This window comes from Triturus cristatus, chromosome 11 (genome assembly GCF_964204655.1).
Source record: "Triturus cristatus chromosome 11, aTriCri1.1, whole genome shotgun sequence".
Taxonomy (NCBI): Eukaryota; Metazoa; Chordata; class Amphibia; order Caudata; family Salamandridae; genus Triturus; species Triturus cristatus.
In genome coordinates, this window is record NC_140594.1 from 222,409,939 (window position 1) to 222,430,689 (window position 20,751).

General features: G+C 45.6%; 1 protein-coding gene across 4 annotated transcripts in view; it reads right to left on the minus strand.

Annotated features, from left to right (window-relative positions):
* Positions 1 to 20,751, minus strand: part of TRPV4 (transient receptor potential cation channel subfamily V member 4) — a 601,330-nt gene that overhangs the window by 322,936 nt on the left and 257,643 nt on the right. For all 4 annotated transcript variants that reach the window (XM_085636146.1, XM_085636144.1, XM_085636145.1 and 1 more), the window contains exon 2: positions 11,164 to 11,586. In XM_085636146.1, the coding sequence (XP_085492272.1) occupies positions 11,164 to 11,549 (386 nt within the window). In that variant the 5' untranslated portion in view covers positions 11,550 to 11,586. The remainder of the gene's footprint in view (positions 1 to 11,163; positions 11,587 to 20,751) is intronic.

The window sequence follows — 20,751 nt, forward strand, 5'->3', positions numbered from 1 at the left end:
GTCAGGATTACTGGAATTTTTGGTTCACAAAATGCATTTGTAAATTCACGAGAAGGGACAGGATTTTAGGTTTTACTGAGAGGCCAATCTGCAGGTATAAGCGAGCACCCTCATGCATGGGAGCATATGTATTTGAGAATAAATGCAGTTTTAGCTTCATGGTATGACAGAAGACACTTAGTTAAGCATTATTGACTTATGTTACATTTATTAACAGCGGTTAAATGTCCACGGCACAATTATGGCCCCGATTCAGGGCGCACAATGAAAAAGGACAGTTGCTAAAGCCTCACAACGCGTTGTCAATAACGGCATTAACTAACATTATCATCAAACTCATATGCCGTAGGCAGACATACTGCCCCTATCTGCTGTACGTATGTGTGTCGCTCCTTCAAACTGAACTTACAATACAGGAAAACAACAGTAGTTAATGACTGCATACTAAGCCTTGTAGTTTTGCTGAGCTAATACTAGCATTTCACAGCAGGTATTAATAACAATTACTATGGGGCATATTATCAAGATAGGCGATAAAGTTATCGCCGGTTTAGCGGCAGGAAACTGCCGCTAAAACGGCGATAATGGGCTTGATAATATGCTCTATGGAATTCCAATTAAAGTCCATGTTAGATGTCCTTCACATCTAACATGGGCTTCTATGGGAATTCTCTGCGGCATATTATCAAGCCCATTATCGCCGTTTTAGCGGCAGTTTTCTGCCGCTAAAGCGGCGATAATTTTATCGCCTGTCTTGATAATATGCCCCCAAGTTCTTAAGGCAAATTATGGAAGCTAGCACCCCTCTGTTCTGACTTCCATGCAAAATGCATATATAAATGTATGTTCAGGATCACAAATAGCAAAATAATAAGTTAAGTACTCAAAGTTACTGCATCATTGGCAATAGTAATATACAGAACAGTAGGTCGTTCCCTACACCATCTGTAATTCAAAGGCTGCCAAAGGGAAGCCTGGTCTGGGCAGGCAGCGCCCACAGACAGCCTCGGTTCCCTGAGGAAGGCTGCGTCAGAATAGAAGGCAATGCCTGGTAAACAAATTAACAAGGTGGCCGTTTTCTAGGAGGTCACTCAGAATAACTTGGTGAAAAATATGACCATTATCAGAAATGACTAGGCCCGGGTGAAGTTTGCAGTACACCGACAATTTTACGAAATATCGTGACACGAAATTCCAGATTTCTATGTGAAATTACGCTATTAAACCATGTGGTGTAATTATATTTGGCACAAGAACAATGCAAGCGACCAAAATGCTCGCGGCTTTTGCTCACAGCACTTGGGTTTTTTGTGCTACGTTTTTTAGCGAACAATGTGTCCCGGTCTCCAAAACGCATACAAGGACGCATTTCATGCTTAAATGCCAGTTTCCCATTCCGCATAATTTTTCCGACATGTCCCACAATTATGCAAAAGCAAATTTCGCACAACCCTAAAAATTAACTGGCTACAATTCCAAGAACACAAAACTGGCAAAGGCCTTATTAACACTGCAGTAGTTCAAGGAAGGCTCTTGCATTAACTACAACCAAGGGTGCAGCATGGGAAAGGGGGCAGCTTTAAAATAGGGATACATATCGTTTTGCAATTTTAAATGAAAGCGTTTACATATTGCTGGCTTAAACTTAAGCATTTACATATCTGCTCGTTTACAGTCTCAGTGCCCTGCATGAAAACTGAAGTTGCTTGTCTTAATTATGTGGGGCCTGTTACAGACACTCCTAAAATATACTGGACTGAGACCTTTTTTTCCGTCTCACTATAAACTTTCCTGGCACAGCGGTGCTACGATAAAAAAAAAAGCGAACTCCTGAACAGATTCATTCATACCATAGAGAGCGGCGTTTAAGGTAGGTGCTGTTGAACCAGCAGCAGGATACGAACCCCAACACAAAATAAAAGGCCCCATTTTAAGAATCTGTTTAATGAACAACATGAAAAACACAACCCTCCAGAGACGACGCAGCTGACCTTAAATTACAACGCTGAAGCGTCTACTCTGCCCCACCATAGAATATTCATTTACTTATACAGATTGCTAATGTCTGATTCAGAAGCCCAGGGACGCCATTTTGTTGCTGACTCACATATTCAATGACAAAGTGAGCATTGTGTACGCATTACATGGCTAGTTGTATGGTATTCTTCTGACTTTAAAACTTGCAGCCATTTTAAATTCTAGTATGTACTGTGTATCATGCAGAAATCACATGTGCATGGTTAATAAAATCCCAGAACTCCCAAATTATTCTTACTTTCTATATCTTGCTCTATTAATAATAAATATTACCCCATACATGCCACACCACGCTTCACACATTTTGAAATGGTTGAAGGGACAGGTGTGTTTATGTGCCCTTTCTGCACAGCTTCGTGAATATCCTTGTCTGAAGCTTAGTGAATACAGAAGCATTACCACTCTGTGGGTGTGTATCTAACTTGCATTTGCACACTCCTCTATCCATGCAATAAGAATCCCTAATATTGCAATCCCACTTGAATACTGAGAGAGACAGAAAAGAGAGAGTGAGTGAGTGAGAAAAAAAAAGAGAGAGAGAGAGAGTGAGTGAGTGAGTGAGAAAAAAAAGAGAGAGAGAGTGAGTGAGTGAGAAAAAAAAAGAGAGAGAGAGAGTGAGTGAGTGAGAAAAAAAAAAGAGAGAGAGAGAGTGAGTGAGTGAGTGAGAAAAAAAAGAGAGAGAGTGAGTGAGTAAAAAAAAGAGAGAGTGAGTGAGTGAGTGAGTGAGAAAAAAAGAGAGTGAGTGAGTGAGTGAGTGAGTGAGTGAGATATATATATATATATATATATATATATATATATATATATATATATATATTCACTGAAAAAACCATAGGTTTCACACATGTTATAGTTAGCGGAAATTTTACTGATAAAAAACCAGTGAAATTCCCCCGTTATAGTTAGCGCAGGCAACTATAACTCACGCGACCGCAATCCTCTGCTGATGCTAATACTGTATTTAGACACTTATTTGCCCATGTCTTCTTCCATACATTTTTAGCTATACATATATTACAAATATTTTTTTTTCATAAAGACACATATGTCATCAGCAGAAGATTGCAGTCGCGTGAGTTATAGTTGCCTGCGCTAACTATAACGGGGGAATTTCACTGGTTTTTTATCAGTAAAATTTCCGCTAACTATAACATGTGTGAAACCTATGGTTTTTTCAGTGAATTTGCAAGGTTTTTTAAATGCTAAGTTTTTTTCCCTTATAATAAGCCCTGTACATTTGGTGGCCTTCGGCCACCAAAAGCACAGGGGGTGGGGTAAGTGTGGATAGTGTTTTTTGCCCTTAACATAAGCCCTGTACATTTGGTGGCCTTCGGCCACCAAAAGCACAGGGGGTGGGGTAAGTGTGGATAGTGTTTTTTTTATTTTTATTTTTTTACCGTACGCTTACGGTAAGCGTACGGTAAGCGTACCCCGCGAAATTGCCGAAAAAAAAATAAAACCGTTTTTGCACTTGGGGGATGTTTGGGGACTCCCTCAACATGACTATGTGGGAGGGAGTTGTCAAAACAGCCCCTTTACATGTTTTTGGGCTTGATATTTTAAAAATCACTCTCAGTGCGAGAGACAAAATGGCGGCCGCCGCTTCCTGGTTTCGGCCGATTCGAATGTTTACTAAGATCTAAGAGCCAATCAGAATCCCGCTCGCGCACGCCACCGTACGCTTACCGTAAGCGTACGGTAAGCGTACCGTAAGCTGGCTCAGATATATATATTGATTTAAAGGCTATTTTCTCAGAATCTACTGAACAGATTTACACCAAACCTACAAAAGGCACTTCCTTGACCTAGGGACTACCTCTCTGCCAAATTTTGAGTAATTCTGTTCAGCCGTTCGGGCTGTAGCTCGTTCTAAAGGTCCTATGGAAAAATGCATGGGAAAAACGCGTTTTGGGACCCCCCTTTTATCTCAGCCCCCGCTAGACGGATCCCCCCGAGACTTTCAGGGTAGGAGCGGAGCGTAGCGCCCCACCTATTTTGAAAAATTTGCGAGGATTCGTCGACCGGCGCCAAAGTTATTCAAAATAGAATGTTGAGGTTTTCCTATGGAAACGTGGTCCTAACTATAACTACCTACTGGCTATCGCCAGTAGGTAATATATATATATATATATATATATATATATATATATATATATATATATATATATATATATATATATATATATATATATATATATATACACACTCATGCATTGTGTTCATCATGTCCATGGAACTCACAGATGCTTCGTTGAATCATTCTCAATGTACACGTGCACGCATTATCGCTTCGACCTGCATCTGGAAAAACCTTTACGAAACGGGGCCCCCGATTCCAATGCCAAATTGCAGGAGCTTTGAATGAATCTTTTCAAATTTCTGTAGAGGCCTAATTGTGTTCTGCTACTTTATCATGGCAAGAATAAATAGTGCTCCATTAGGATTTAATGACACAGTAGTTAAGAAATCTTCAGCCTACAACTCAATGTAGGAAGGTGGAATCTGACTGCATGGTTGCCCCCACTTTTTTCCTTGTGTTTTGCTGGTTTTCGACTTAGCTTGGCTGGGATCCTGCTATTCAGGACCCCAGCCTATCTGCTTTCCCCCTTTAAATTAATTACAAGTACTTTAGGTACACTCCAGATTGGATTCTGGGGTACCCTTATAAGTCTCTAAAATATGGTATACTATGTACCCAGGCCATAGGCACCCCAGAGGCCTACTAGGGGCTGCAGCATGCATTATGCCACCCCTGGGAAGCCTTCCAAAATGACACCACAGGACTGCTACTGCAGCCTGCGTAAGGTGATGCATGCACCCCTGAGATATAGGTTCACTATATCTCTCCATATCACTGCACATATAAACCTATCAGTCACCCCTATGGCAGGCCTTACTAATCCTGAAGCTTACTAATCCTGAAGGCAGGTTGCTGGGTTTTATGTGAGAGGGTGCCCATGCATGAGCAGAGCCCCTCTGCAGACTTCGGAACCTTTATTCCAGGGTTGTTTGTGATGCAGCCAAACCATATACTCTTAAGTGCATTATAACCAAGCAGTAAATGCTAACTTTGGGATGGCTGCACGGAAACATATCGTGTTTGGTGTCAAACACCTTCTAGAGGAAGAGACATGACAGCACAGGTATACCCGGTACCAACTAACAGAGCCCTGGCATCACAAAATGGATACTGCCAGCCACAGACACAAGTCTGCCCTCCTGCTGCTGGACAAAACTCTGGCAGGGGAGAACTGGACAGTAGGTTTCCTGTCACAGGGAGGTGTCACCACCTCCCAGACAAGCTTTAGTGTATTGGGGCTGGGTGGGTGCACTCCAAGAGTGCTTTGAAGTCTGCACTGGGGGCACATTTGGTGTCCCTGTGCATAGTCCAGCTTAAACCGGTTGCAGGGGCTACCAGTGTGAAATTGGACAAAGGAAATGGGTGTAGGCACCCCTCTTTCCTGACCCTCTCATAGGTGGGTCCCTAGAGTTTGTCTAACCCCTTCCTTGGGTATAAGATAGGAACCCCTGGCAACAGGACTTTAGATTATACCTGGACGAAACTCTGATACTGAATCCTGGAACTTCGACAATCTACATTGAACTAGATGACTGAAGAATCTCCCTTGGAGTAAAGGATTACTCCCTGCAAGGCAGGCACCAAAGACGCATCTGACCGGTTTGCATCGCCGAAGATCCCGCCGGACTCCGAAGAATTTTGCAACACAGGAGGTGGGTTTTGTGGTCTTAGAGGTCGATCAGTGCCCACAGCAAGTCTGAGGCCCGTATCCCTCGTGGCGACCGTGTAACCCGAACCCCTGGACACTGCGTCACTTTGCAGAAGCATCAGCTTTCCAATGACTCCTGCAGCCGAGCTTTGGGTTAATTGTAGCCCTGACCCCAAGCAGCATTTGCACCATAGATTGCCCGCCTACACTCCACAAGTGTTCCGTGAGCTGGCCCTTTGTGTTTTCTCTCGAGGTCCCTTCACGATCCCTGGTCCGTCGACTGGTGGGTCCCTGTGAAGGCAACTTTAACTTTAATTGGGCTTACCTGGTTGCTCCAGACGTGCCCCGACTCTCCATCGCTTGGGGAGTCCCCAGGACCTTGATGGTCCGCACCGAAGCATCTTTTCTCTTCCTGCATGAGTTGCTGTTGCCAAAGCTTGTTGGGTCCAATCGGGCACCGACACCGCAGCACTCGACATTTTTCGTGGGACAGCTCGAATCCAGCTCCTGATCATCATCGGCGCTTCCTGGTCCTCGTGGCTACAGAGTCCAGCTTCACCGCTTAGCACCTGAAACACCCGACATGGGTGGGCATTCGTCTATCGTGCCCCTGGTCACTTGCAAGTGACCCAGACTCTATCCCCTCTGCTTTCAGGTTCTTCTGATCTTCGATCCAGGCTTGGATCACACCGGACACTTTTTTCCTTCCCGGCAGCAGCAGATCACCACTAAAATCAACGACGATTCCGGTCACCATTTGACACCTATGCACCCGGCTTCCCTGGGTGAGGTAACTCGAGTACTCCGGTGCTCCCGTGGGTGCTGGCCCTAGAACCCCCTAAGTCTAAAGGGGTTTGCTCAAAGTCCTCTCCTAAGTGTCCTTAACTTCTAAAATTCCAACCGTGACTTTCCCATAGAAAAGTACGGGGCTCGCGGCTGTATTCTCACACTGCACACGTCCCCCGTGGGTCTCCTGCGTCACTACCTTGGGTGGTTCCTTGGGGCCCCAGCGATTCTACGTGCTCTAGGCACTGTGTCTAGTCAAGTTGTGGTTCTTATACCACTTTCTGAATATATGGTTTGGTCCGCCCCTAGGGCCCATTGTATATTGTGCTGTCATTTTAGAACTGCATTATTGTGTATCTTGGACTCTAATCTCATAAAGAGATTAGTAGTGAGTGTTTAGAAATAAATACATATATTTTATATATACCTTGTGTGGATCTCCTTTCATTTAGTAATTCAAGAGGTTATAATCTGGTAAATCAAGCTGCTTTACACTCCTTCAACACTTAGCCTGAAGGCTGCTCTCTATAGCTACCACTAGGATAGCTTTCAATAAAGGTTGACTTTAAACCAATCATCAATAAGGGTTGTTTGGACTGGTGCAAGGTGCCCACTATAATTAGTGGACAGCATATGTCAGGCCACCTTCTCACACTCAAAATTTATGACCTCGATTTAGAAATCAAATTGCTTACGAAGAATTAAAAAAATTATTTTAACAGTATATACAAAGAGCCCTAATCACCAAAAAAGAAGTAAATCTCCAACCCTAAAAGTATTCCTCCATATGGGTGAAAATGTCCTATTGTTATTCACAAACGTTCCAGTAGCATCATGCCTGGAAAGCAGCATCTGCAACAGGATTCTAAGCGTGACACTCAAGGAAGGTCATTTGACAATTTCCAAGGGCTCTTATCCTCTCTGTGCAGCGTTCTACCTAGAGTAGAATACTGTTTAGGGGTAATGGAGCTTCCTGTGCAAATGCACAAGATTTTCTTTTGCTGTTGGAAAAAAAAACACTTTGCTGGTGCAGATGGTCCTTCCCATATGCCTCAATCAAATGTGCTGATGACCCATTCACGTGAGATTCCCTGCTCCTAGATTATTAAGATACCAATTGTACAACTCTATGCAGGAAGAAGCACCCATTTTTCTGTCCCTGTGCCATGGATAAAGAGAATGCAGAGCTATATTCCCAGACGCCTGGTGGTGAGGGGAGATACTGCAGCACTCACATAGGCAGACTATCTCCAAAAGACACAGGCTAATCCACTTCAAATATTACTTGTGAGAGGCGGAAGTGTGGCTTAAAGGAGGTCTCCTCCTAGAACAGATGTGGTGCCTCAGCTGGAGGCTTCTTTCACCTGGCTTGGTCTTGCCTAGTGGCAGACAGCATTTACAGACATTTAGAACATGGTAAGCCAGACCGTCCCAAAACCACCTAAACTGGCTCTTCTCGTTTGTGTGAAAGATATCACTACGAATTCCAAGAAATAGAAAGCACTCGCACTACTCTTGGCAGAGTCAATTTGCCCTGCAGGGGGACAACGCCCAGCACCGACAACAAACACTGGACAAAAGCCAAAGTTTACTGTAAGGAGCAATTGATAGTGTGTGAAGCAACGCTCCAACCATCATCCACACCGAAGAACATCCAGGAACACTTTTTTGGCACACTCCACCAATACTTAACCTCTTCGGTGCCCGTGACGAGCTGGACTCGTCATGGGCCGCGGTGGCGCTGTGCCCATGACGAGTCCAGCTCGTCACAAACCCCGCCCGCTAATGTAACGGCCGGCACAGGGCGGGGAAAGGGGCGGGCACCGAAGGGGTTAAACCTAACAGGGAGACTAGATCATTAAGTACAAACATGGCCTATGTTTACTCCATCACAAACAATCTAACAATAGGGCTCCCAGCAGAACCATGCTTATTATTGAATAAACGCTACTGTGCTAATATGGTCTATAGATTCAGTACCTATTACAAGCAAGTAGTGACATGGCATGTCTGGTTTGCCCTGTGTGTAAGGAAAGAGGTTGGTGAAGTGATGCAATGTGTCTGTGTAGGCACAGGCTGAGTGGGCATCCTGTCAAACATGGATGCCGTGACAATGTGATGATGCATGCAATGATGGCGAGTGTGCCAGGTGAAGCCTGCCAGCTGGTTACAGGTGAAAGGGGAATGAAGCCCGAACAGGATCTATCAGGCTGTAGTTGTAGCCTAAGAGCCTAACATGGAATAAAAATAAGTCACCTCCTACCTGAAAGGCTCCTCACCTCTGTGTAAAGACCCTGTCCTCCAACTACAACATTTTAAATGCTTACCGTACTAGTATCTCATTACCTACTACAAAAATTATTCCCCGTGCAATTTGAGATATATTATTATTACATTTCATGTGCGCTATACGCTGCTGTTGACACTACATATTTTGGTATTCTGCACCAGAATTAAATAACAAATATGCTTGGTTTCCCTTTCCATTCTAGAAAGAGTTATTTTCCAGGTTGGAAAGCAATTCCCACAGCGGCGGCCTCTGCATTAGGACAGAGACGCGTCACCCCCCCAGCTGCAAGCGCATCAAAGGTGGAAAATAAAAATGGTAACACAATTAATTTATTTCCATTTTTTTTCCTTCACTGCTTCCAGCCCGAGCCGTGTTTGAGGACGGGCAGGACCAATGCTGCTAACTGACTGCAGGGAAGAGGTGCTCACTCCAGTTTAGAGTGCGCATGTCACTTTGGCCATCTCTCATGCGATGGCCAGCCTGACATGCACACTTAAAACCTCTCCACCCAGCTGTCTAAGGCAGCTGGGTGGGGAGCAGGCGCAGGTCCCCAGGGCCAGAAGAAACATCAAGCCAGCCCGCTTCAACCAATACTGGCTCTGCTCTCATGCTGCTTAACATTATCAGCAGCATGAAAGCAGTGCATAGATTGGTTAGGGGGATTTGTTCAGACTAGCGTGGAGGGACTGGAAGTATGAGGACCGGAGGAGGAGAGTCAATGAATTGCAGTGGGTAAGTACATATTTTATTTTTATATAAATGACCAACTGACAAGCACTGTAAGAAACTCACACTCCCTCCAGCCTCAACGCCAGAGCTCATAGTCATGGTTCCTTATAAACAATTTATAATGAGCCATTACAGAGACCTTTAGCGTTGACCTTAAAGGCAATGCTGGTCACTGGATCAAATAACTGGCCTGCTTGTTGCCGCACCAATTATTTATGGTACCAGCCACCACTGAATTCCTACTTCCCAGCCTACCAGCCGCCACTGAATTCCCACTTTCCAGCCTACCAGCCGCCACTGAATTCCCACTTCCCAGCCTGGAAAATAACTTTTCCCACGATGTGAAGTGGGACGTTAGCTCCAGCGCTTGGCTGGAGTAAGCAGCTGACCATTTTCTGGGTTAAAATGGTTGTAGAAAAGTCTGGGAATGCCAACAAACCTACATGTTTGCAATGCCTATTTCCCATCTTTTAACTGGGATTTACTGCTGCAAATGTTTCGGCATTCATGTCAAAGAAATTCACAGTATGAAAAGGCATTAATGCCTGCCCGAACTCCCTTTGTGAATTCCTAGTGGGTATAAAAACTGTATTTTTGGTTGTAAACTTACATTAAGGATAAATATCCTTTTCTGATTTAACCCTAAAATGTTTGCTGCTTTTGAGTACAAGCAGTGCTTAATTTGTAATGGAATGAGTGTCGGTGCCCAAAGCTCTGCTCCGAAACCCACAGCCAGAGAAGTTAATGTCGGCCAATCAAATACCATGACTGCAAAGTCCAGAATTCACCTCAGCTCTCTTTAATCCACTACCCAACGCGCCCTGTCCCTTTATCTCACTCTTACAGGCTCCTGCTCTCTTCCTTTATGACGTTTCTGCCTCAGTTTTTCCGCTTTGCCCGTTTTTCCGTCTCTTGTTCCCTGATGCAGAAAAATAAGTGCTGTTCCCCAAAAGTAAGTGCTGGAGCCCACCACTGGCAGCCCCCTCCTCAAATTAAGTACAAAAGCACCACATTATAAAGGTGGATATGCATTACACCACCAAGCTTGTATTTAAAATGGCCATTGCGTAATGTATTACCAGCAAACTAGACCATTGTATGCGAACACGTATTACGACGCCATTCCACGTCCTCCGAGTATTTCCAGGAAACTGAGGCACACACTGGACTGTCAACCAATGGAAGTCCTGAATGAAATTTACTCTACCTTAAATGTTAGACTAATAATGTGCAATGAAATTTAGTGTATTAGAATTACAGATTTCTGCCTATGCTATTTCAATTTTACTTTCCCTTGTTTGGTTCCTCTCTTTTCTAGATTTTTTCTTATATTTTTGCAGGAGGTACGAGTACATAATTATTAGTTTCATTTGTACTCGCACCTTGGTAGTTGTTTGGGTTGTTGAAGTAGACATTTGGCACATCAACCCCATTCTTAAATAAAAAAGGTTGTTTGAAGCTTTCAAACTATATTTTACTAGGAGGAGCATCGTAGAGATTACAAATGTTAAATATACTAAATAAGTACTCTTTCACAATGATTTGCATTGCTGGTATGGCACTTCACAGATGGAAATAATATAAAATACTCACTCCGCATTGATCTTTTTCCTTCTTCGTTTGTTCTCTGTGGGGTGGTGATGATACGTCTCATAATCAAACAGTGAATCCATGGGTGCTTTCCTGGGTGCTGGAACCACCGAAGACTCGTAAATGGTGGATTCAAGTAGGTCCATTGGGTTGGGCATGCCCTTCTTGAAGGCCCCTTGGAACTTGGTCCTGAAGTTGTGCTTGTTGTCCCCCGCAGCATGCGGCGGAGCCCTGGTTGTCTCAACGGCCGGCGTACCGTCATCGTTTTCAAACAGGTTGGCCAAAGAGGACAGAGGGAAGGATTCATTTGCGGGATTCCCATCATCATTTTGTGAATCGCTGACATCAATGGAGCTGTTGAGATTTGGTGGCTCATCGGAATCCGCCATGACGACTCTGTAAATTCCACGAATTTTTGAATCTTGCCTGAAAGTGATGAAAACACACTTAACATTAATTTTCAAAAAGACAAGGGGCCATACGAGCCACAAATAGTTTAGGATTTTCTTCACAGGAAAAACAGATTTTCTTTCCTATCTGAGAGTTCAAAGAACACCAAACTGACCAGAGGAGTAGAAATGCAGGAGGCAAAGGCAATACATCTGGACAGAAACACCTAATGAACATCTGTTGTGATGTAGCTTGGCTGCTGCAAAACACTACTTCATAAAGATGGCATACATGATCATGCACTGAATAGCAGACAATGACAATCTCTCATAATATAACACCCACATATAAAGGTCACAGGGCACTAAGAAATGGGACAAATTGTAGGGTCTGTGTCAAAAAGTGAAGTATAAGCTCTTGCTGGGCTTTCCACACTCATACCAATGCTAAATAAAGTTTATTCATGTCGGTTTTTTTTTAAACTCATTTAAGTTTACGAAATGGAAAAGGATTACGATGATTTTTTTAAAGTCACGATTCTGTGATAAAAAAACCTTCACAACTTCGGACACACAAGGTTACACAAGAGTGTGAGATTGAGACACACTTAATTAAGAGAAAAGGTTTTACGACTATCAATTGTATTTTGTGGCCCTTTAAAGTACATATACTGCAGTACCTCTCTGGGACTTTTCTCTCCCACATTGGTTATATATTTATTTAATTAAATTAATATTCAAAACATCTTTCATCTAGCGCAAGAGGATAACAAGGTGCAAAACAGCGTTCTAAAAATATGTTAAAAGAAGAATTGACAAAGCAATGATTCTCACTCCTGACATCAGAGCGCAACATTTTTGGCCTTGTAGTGCGGTTTCCTTACATTAAGAAGATAGCAACACACGCATGGATTTCCAGCTGTTATTTTTGAATGTTTTTTCTTACACCTAAAGCAAAATCATTCTAAAATGAATCCCGCAGGCAGTCTTAACGGAATGGTTTAAAAAGCGTTTAAAGATAGCTGCCCAACAATACTGTAAAAGGCAGTGGCGGCTGGCACCAAAAACTACAGGCGAGGCGGGGGCGGAGTAGAAAAGTCAATAATTTGACTTACCTGGCTGCCGTCCTCTTCTGTTCCTGCCGGATGCTGGAAGCACACACAACTCCCCTAAGCCAATCACGATGCTGCTGTCACCATGCCTGCAGCGTCGTAATTAGTCTGAGCGCCGTGGTTCGGCGCTCAGATGGGGACTATGAGCCTGTGCATGTTATCCACCCAAGCTGTACAATACAGCCTGTGGAGAACATGCAAAGCGCGCATGACTGTTTGGCCGACCACAGACGGCCGGCCAAACCATCATGCACACTTAAGAGCCCCAACCACTCCTCCCCTGCTGGCTGTGATGACAGCCCTGCCCCGCCAGGCAAACCTCCCTCAGTATGGAAAAATCAAATGATAATGTTGCGTTATGATCATTTTACCTTTCCTTTTCCCACTGCTCAAAGAGCTGTGGTGCAGCGCTCCCCCCCGCCTTAACGGAGGAGCCGCCACTGGTAACAGGTGCGGCAAAAGTGGACTTGTGGGCAAGCAGGTAGCGGGAGGCCTAATTTTGTTTACAAAAAACATTGGGGTGGAAAATGAGCTGGGGAGCAGACTCTGACAGACAGACAGAAGGAAAGAAAATAGTTCATCGTGCACTGCAAAGCAAGGTCTCAAGTCAGCAGTGAAAGAGTAAAACTCACCCAGTCAGAACATGGCGAGACCAAAATGCTCCTTTGGAGGGACAATCTCAAAACAAGCATTGGCATAGCCAATAGGTCTCGCCTTTGGGACCTTAAGTGTTTAGCCATGCAACAATTGCATAACTAAATACTTATAAGGTCCCAAAAGCGAGACCTATTGACTATGCAAAGCGGCCGCAAAAGTGAAAGTGATCGCGATCACGATCAATCAAAGCGGCCCTGCGGCTGCGAAAGTAAATGTAAATGCGGTAAAGCGCGGCGCGCGCGCTCGCGCACATGCACTGTAGCTCTAGGCTGGCCTGGTAGCACTTTTTGGAGCCCTCTCAAAATGTCTCCCCAGACCAGCGCATGCGCTGTGTCAGGCGAGACCTAAACAGGGAGAAAACCATTGAATCAATAGCAGGAAGCTGTCAGAGAGGAAAGCCGGTGAATCATGAGCAAGGAACAGACACGAAGCCCTCTTAACCCCTTCGATGCTCATGACGGAGCGGTTCCGTCATGAGCATCGGTTGGGCTGTGCTCATGACGGAACCGCTCCGTCATGAGCACAGCCCCCGGGGGAAGCGCTGGCGCTCCCCCCCTGGGGCATCGATCGTGCCCCCACAGAGGGGGATGGCAGCGGAAGAGTTTCCGCTGCCACCCCCGAGCCCCCCCACGCTTCCCCATGACGTCAGCGCGCACAGCGCGCGCCGGCGTCATCAGGAAGCGCTGGGACGCCTGGAAGCCATTTGCTTCCAGGCGTCCAGGCAAGGAGCAGGTAAGTTTTGTGCTCCGGTGGGGCCGCGGGGGGGATTTTCTAAGTATTGGGGCGTCGGGGGAGAGGAAAGAGTATTTCCTCTCCCCTGATGTCTCAATACAGGGCATTCCTGCAGCACGATCGCGCACAGCGTCGCGATCGTGCTGCAGGAATGCCACCACTAGGCACCAGGGATGCTTTGATGATGAAAAGGAAGCGACCCCTTGGGCAAGGGTCGCTTCCTGGGGACCCATAATACTTTCAAGACTTTTCTGCCCCCTCTGGGGGCAGATCGGTTTATTTTTTCGCCGTTTCTGCTCCCAGGGGGGGCAGAAAAGCCCACTAGACACCAGGGATATTATTATTATTGTAGGAAGCAACCCCTTGGGGAAGGGTCGCTTCCATGGGCCCCTAAATTTATTTGAAGCCTTTTCTGCCCCCTCTGGGGGCAGATCGGTTTTATTTTTTCGCCGTTTCTGCTCCCAGGGGGGGGCAGAAAAGCCCACTAGACACCAGGGATCTAATTATTATTGTAGGAAGTGACCCCTTGGGCAAGGGGCGCTTCCTAGGCCCCCTAATTTTTTTGAAGACTTTTCTGCCCCCTCTGGGGGCAGATCGGTTTTATTTTTTCGCCGTTTCTGCTCCCGGGGGGGGCAGAAAAGCCCACTAGACACCAGGGATCTGATTATTATTGTAGGAAGCGACCCCTTGGGCAAGGGTCGTTTCCTGGGCCCCTAATTTTTTTTGAAGACTTTTCTGCCCCTTCTGGGGGCAGATAGGTTTAATTTTTTTGCCGTTTCTGCTCCCAGGGGGGGCAGAAAAGCCCACTAGACACCAGGGAATTAGTTGAAATAAAAATAGAAGTGACCCCTCGCTTCCAGGGTGCAATTTTTTATAATATGTATTTGGCTCACCCGCCCCGGGACTGAGTAGCCTTTTTTATCCTGCTGTTTTCTGCCCCACCTGGCACACAACCCGATTGACCATTTGGGTAGTGACATAGCATGTTATAATGTTAATTGTTATATTTTTTGTGAATTGCAATTGTAATTTTTTTTTTTTTACTTTTTTGTTCTAGGTGAAGGCTTTTGCTCTTTTCAGTTTGCCGTTTTGTTCTGCTGTTTGATTCGTTTGGTAAGAGACTTTTTTTTGTACAATGTAAATGTGTTTGATTTCTCTGCCTGTTTTTTTTTTGCAAATGGTGTAATAATAGTAGTATGTTAGGTTTTTGAGTGTCAAAAACTTTTTGCATTGGTGCTCGATGTGTATTTTGTTGTCCTGTGAGTAATTTGTTTTTTTTTCTTCTTTCTAGTTGCATATCGTTGGTTTTTGCTGTGTCACTGCAGAGTTGGTTTCTGGTGAGTGCAGCGGTCTCTTGTAATTGGATTGTATAGTTTTTGAGTACATTGATCTTTGTGATAAAGGTACACATTTCTTTACTTACTTGGTTTGCACATTGTTGGTTGTTGTTGACTTGTTTGTGCAGTCTTCTATCTTAGTAAGTATAATGGCTAGCCGCAGGATTACTGCTCAGCAGGTTGTTGGTTTGCTGTTTGAGTCTTCCTCTGACCATGGTTCAGAGACTGACTCTGCATCTGAGGGAGAGGAGGCAGGGGACGAATCTGGCAGTGAGTGGTCTCTCCGTATGGAGTCATCGGATGATGAAGATACTCTTAGTGCGGATGAAGTGCCTGTGTTAGAGGAGGAGACTGATGTGCCGATAGTGCGGCAAGAGGCATCTGGGCTGCAGCCTGGGGCTGCAAGGCTTCCCGTTGGTGTAGTGCGGCAAGAGGCATCTGGGCTGCAGGCTGGGGCTGCAAGGCTTCCCCTTGAAAGTGATGATCTCTGGGTTGCCCCTGGCATGGTGCAGCCGGCATTGCCAGAGTTTACTGGTGTTCAAGGGTCTAGAGTGAATACTGAAAACTTTTTGCTGGTAAATTTTTTTCAGTTGTTTATGGACGATGTGTTTTTGGCAGAGATTGTTGAGCAGACTAATTTGTATGCCGAACAGTTTTTGAGGGACAACAGTGCCAGACTTAGGCCCTACTCTAGAGCTACCCGGTGGACTCCCACAAATGTTGAAGAGATGAAGAAGTTCTTGGGTTTAACATTTTTTGATGAGCTTGCTAAGGAAGCCATCAAGGTCTTCATATTGGTCTAGCAGTCCCTTGATGGCAACGTCTATTTTTCCGGCAGTCATGAGTCGTGACAGGTATTTGCTTCTGCTTCGGATGATGCATTTTGTTGATAATGGTTTAGCGTTGCCACGAGATCACCCTGATTGTGACCGTCTTTTTAAGATTAGGCCTGTCCTTGATCACTTTGTGGATCGATTTTCTGAGATTTATGCCCCTGGGAAAGAAATTGCAGTGGATGAGTCTTTGGTGTTGTTCAAGGGCCGCTTGGTTTTTAGGCAATACATTCCTAGTAAGAGGGCACGCTATGGAATAAAGCTGTATATGCTGTGTGACAGTAGGACTGGATATGTGTCTAATTTCAGGGTGTACACCGGTAAGGAATCTAGGATTAACCTCCCTGGTTGTCCGTCCACTTTTGGAGTGACTGAGAAACTTGTTTGGGAACTTGGTAGAGGATTTTTCAACAAAGGCCACCATTTATATGGTAGATAACTTCTACACTGGTGTGCGGTTGTTCAGGGAATTGGCCAAAGTGGACACTTTTGCTTGTGGCACAATCTGCTCTAACCGTAAAGGTTTCCCGAAAGAACTTGTTTGTCAAAAGCTTGTGCGGGGACAGTGCAGTGCGTTGCGTTGCCAGGAGCTTCTTGCTGTGAAGTTTTCAGACAGGAGAGATGTCTACATGCTGACTACCATCCATGATGAAAGCACTGCACCTGTGACTGTTTGGGGTCAGGTCGCTGAAGCGCGCAAACCTGTGTGCATTTTAGACTATAATAGGCACATGGGTGGTGTTGACAGAGTAGATCAGAGGTTGGAACCTTACACTGCTCTTCGTAAGGCTTACATTTGGTACAAGAAGTTGGCTATCCATCTTTTCCACTTGGCAATGTTTAATGCTTTTGTTGTGTTCCAGGATTCTTGCCCTGAGTCAAAGATGACTTTTGCTAAGTTTCAGGAGTCTGTAATAGGCAGCCTTGTTGTAGTGGAACAGGCAAGTGTTCCTAGAGTTGGAGTGGTAGAGGATGTTGCTATATTGAAAGATCGCCACTTTCCAGATCACATTCCTCCCACACTCTCAAAAGATTTTCCCAGTAGGAGATGTAGAGTCAGTTGGCGAAGAGGTACGCGGAAGGAGAGTCGTATGTACTGCCCCGACTGTCCTTCTCATCCTGCACTGTGTCTTCCTGCTTGTTTTACAGCGTACCACACGCGAAAGAATTATTGGGAGCATTCATGAGTGGTAAAGTGAACTGCCTGGTCTGTATTCTTTGGATAATTTGATTTTGTTTCAAGGTTGGTGTTAGTGCAATGTATTTAGTTGCTGATTTTCTGTTAGAAGATTTGTATCTATTTGCGATTTGTTTGTGTTTTTATTTTTTTCTAAAAAAATCCTAAATGTGATGGCGGTGTGTGTAGGCTTGCGCTTGGCTGTTGGTGTGTGTGGACTGGCACTTGGTTGGTGGTGTGCGTGGAATGGTGCTTGGCTGGCGGTGAGCGTGGACTGGCGGTGTGCATGGACTGGCGGTGTGCATGGACTGGTGCGTGGCTGGTGGTGTGCGTGGACTGGAGCTTGGCTGGCGGTGTGTGTGGACTGGAACTTGGCTGGCGGTGTGCGTGGAATGGTACTTGGCTGGTGGTGTGTGTGGACTGGTGGTGTGTGCGGACTGGTGCTTGGCTGGTGGTGTGTGCGGACTGTTGCTTGGCTGGTGGTGTCCGTGGACTGAAGCTTGGCTGGTGGTGTCCGTGGACTGGAGCTTGGCAGGCGGTGTGCGTGGAATGGTGCTTGGCTGGCGGTGTGCGTGGACTGGTGGTGTGTGCGGACTGGTGCTTGGCTGGAGGTGTCAGTGGACTGAAGCTTGGCTGGCGGTGTGCGTGGATTGCCGATTGGCTGCCGGTGTGCCTGGACTGGCGATTGGCTGTCGGTGTGCCTGGACTGGCGCTTGGCTGGCGGTGTGCCTGGACTGGCGCTTGGCTGGCGGTGTGCCTGGACTGGCGCTCTGCTAGCGGTGTGTGTGGACTGGCGCTCTGCTAGTGGTGTGTGTGGACTGGAGCTCGGCTGGCTGTGTGTGAGTAGTGACTTTCTGCTGGTCACTACACACACTGCTAGCTGAGTGCCACTCCACGCAATCCATCAGCATGTGTAGTTGCTGTGTCTGGATTGTGGGTGTGTGAAAGTGATGGGCCCTTGAATGGCGCTGTGTGCTGGTGTGAGTTTTGTTATGTGATGGGCCCGCGGCTGGCGGTGTTAATGGTTTTGTATGTCTCACACGTATGAAAGGTGTATGAATGGCCTGTAAAGAGGTTGGTGCCTTGTCGTGGCTTTACAGCTCACGAGCTGTGAGTCAATGGTTCAGTTTCTCGCCCTTTCAATTATTACCAGTGCATTTCATGTTTAGTGAAATCACTTGGTAATACAATTGTATCTACTGAACCATCACTCACCCTTGTGCCAAATCCAACCAGTATGTGTGTGTGTGCTTGCGGATTAGATGGCTGTGCAGTAATATTTGTCTTTCTGAAGCAGGGTGTACCTTGTCCCTTTTTGGTGAATTTTGTACTGTGTTGCTTTTGTACCTGGTGATGCGAATGGTCTTGTTTGTATCACGTGTGAAAGGTGTGTAAATGGCCTGTAAAGTGGTTGGTGCCTTGACGTGGCTTTACAGCTCTTGAGCTGCGAGTCATTGGTTTGGTTTTTTGTGAATTTAATTATTGACAGTGCATTTCATTTTTGTGAAATCTCTAGTTAATAAAAATTAATACACTGAACCATGACTCGCCCTCGTGCCAAATCCAACCAGTATGTGTGTGTGTTTGAGGAATAGATGGTTGTGCAGCAATCTTTGTCTTTAGTTTCTCTGCCAAGGTACACTTTCCATGTAAGAATAACCCACCAACTGTAGATATTGTCTAAAACCCATGGGAGTTCATGGTGATGTCTCTCTTGTGAATTCAAATATTTTTTTATCCCCAATGTCCTGCAAACCTCAAAATGTCTGCCACATTTTCTTTGCAATTTTACTCCAAAATTCTCACGCTGTAGGAACAATAGTTAATCTGGTTTTGCAAGGGGGGTCACTTTGGTTTTTGACCCGGTGCTCGGCGGCCATCTAGGGAAACCTACCAAACCCACGCATTTCTGAAAACTAGACACCCGGCGGCTTCCAGGGAGGTATGGCTTGCGTGGATCCCCCAACGTTTCCTTACCCAGAATCCCCTGCAAACCTCAATTTTAGCTGAAACAAAATCACTTTTTTCACACATTTTGGGGTGGGAAAGTTGTGGCATCACCGGGCTCACACAAATTTACCACCACCCAGCGTTCCCCCAGGTCTCCCGGTAAAAATGGTGCCTCACTTGTGTGGGAGGCCCAAGTACCCGCGGCAGGCAAGGGCCCAAAACGTAGTGAGGTGACATCAAAATGGCCTATCGCAAAACCACCTGGTTTTGTAAGGGGGGTCACTTTGGTTTTTGACCCGGTGCTCGGCGGCCATCTAGGGAAACCTACCAAACCCGCGCATTTCTGAAAACTAGACACCCGGCGGCTTCCAGGGAGGTATGGCTTGCGTGGATCCCCGAACGTTTCCTTACCCAGAATCCCCTGCAAACCTCAATTTTAGCTGAAAAAAAATCACTTTTTTCAGACATTTTGGGGTGGGAAAGTTGTGGCATCACCGGGCTCACACAAATTTACCACCACCCAGCGTTCCCCCAGGTCTCCTGGTAAAAATAGCGCCTCACTTGTGTGGGAGGCCCAAGTACCCGCCTCCCACACAAGCCGGAAGCCGCCGGGTGTCTAGTTTTCAGAAATGCGTGGGTTTGGTAGGTTTCCCTAGGTGCCGGCAGAGCTAGGGTTCAAAAACTACAGCTAGTCACTTTGCCAAAACAGGGTCATTTTTTACTGCAAAATTGAGGTGTGACCACGTTGCGTTTTGCGCCGTTTCCTGTCGCGGTCACTAGGCCGACCCGCACAAGTGAGGTACCATTTTTCTCGAAGTACTTTGGGGAACGCGGGGTGGGTGGAAATTTGTGGATCCACGCAGATTCCAGAACTTTCCACCACAGAAATGTGGGGAAAATGTGTTTTTTTTGTCATTTTTTTACGTTTGCAAGGGATTCTGGGTAACAGACCATGGTGGGAGGCCGTCAAGTGACCCCATCCTGGATTCCCCTGGGTGTCTAGTTTTCAAAAATGTATAGGTTTGCTAGGTTTCCCTAGGTGCCGGCACGGCTAGGGTTCAAAAACTACAGCTAGACTCTTCGCAAAAAAAGTGTAAATTTTCAGTGTGAAAATGTGGTGCGTTCACCTTAGGTTTTGAGCCACTTCCTGTCTTGGGCACTATGCCTACCCACACAAGTGAGGTACCATTTTTATCGGAAGACTTAGGGTAGTTCAGATTTGTAAAGCAACTGTTATTACCTATTGATTTTTGATGCATTTCTCCCTTCCAAATGAAAGACATTGTGTAAAAAAAAAAGTCATTTTGAAAAATGACCAATAATTGTCATGCAAGTATGAGCATTCCCAATTTCGAAAATGTGCAAATATGCACTGTTTCTAAACTCTGTAATTTTTTCCCATTT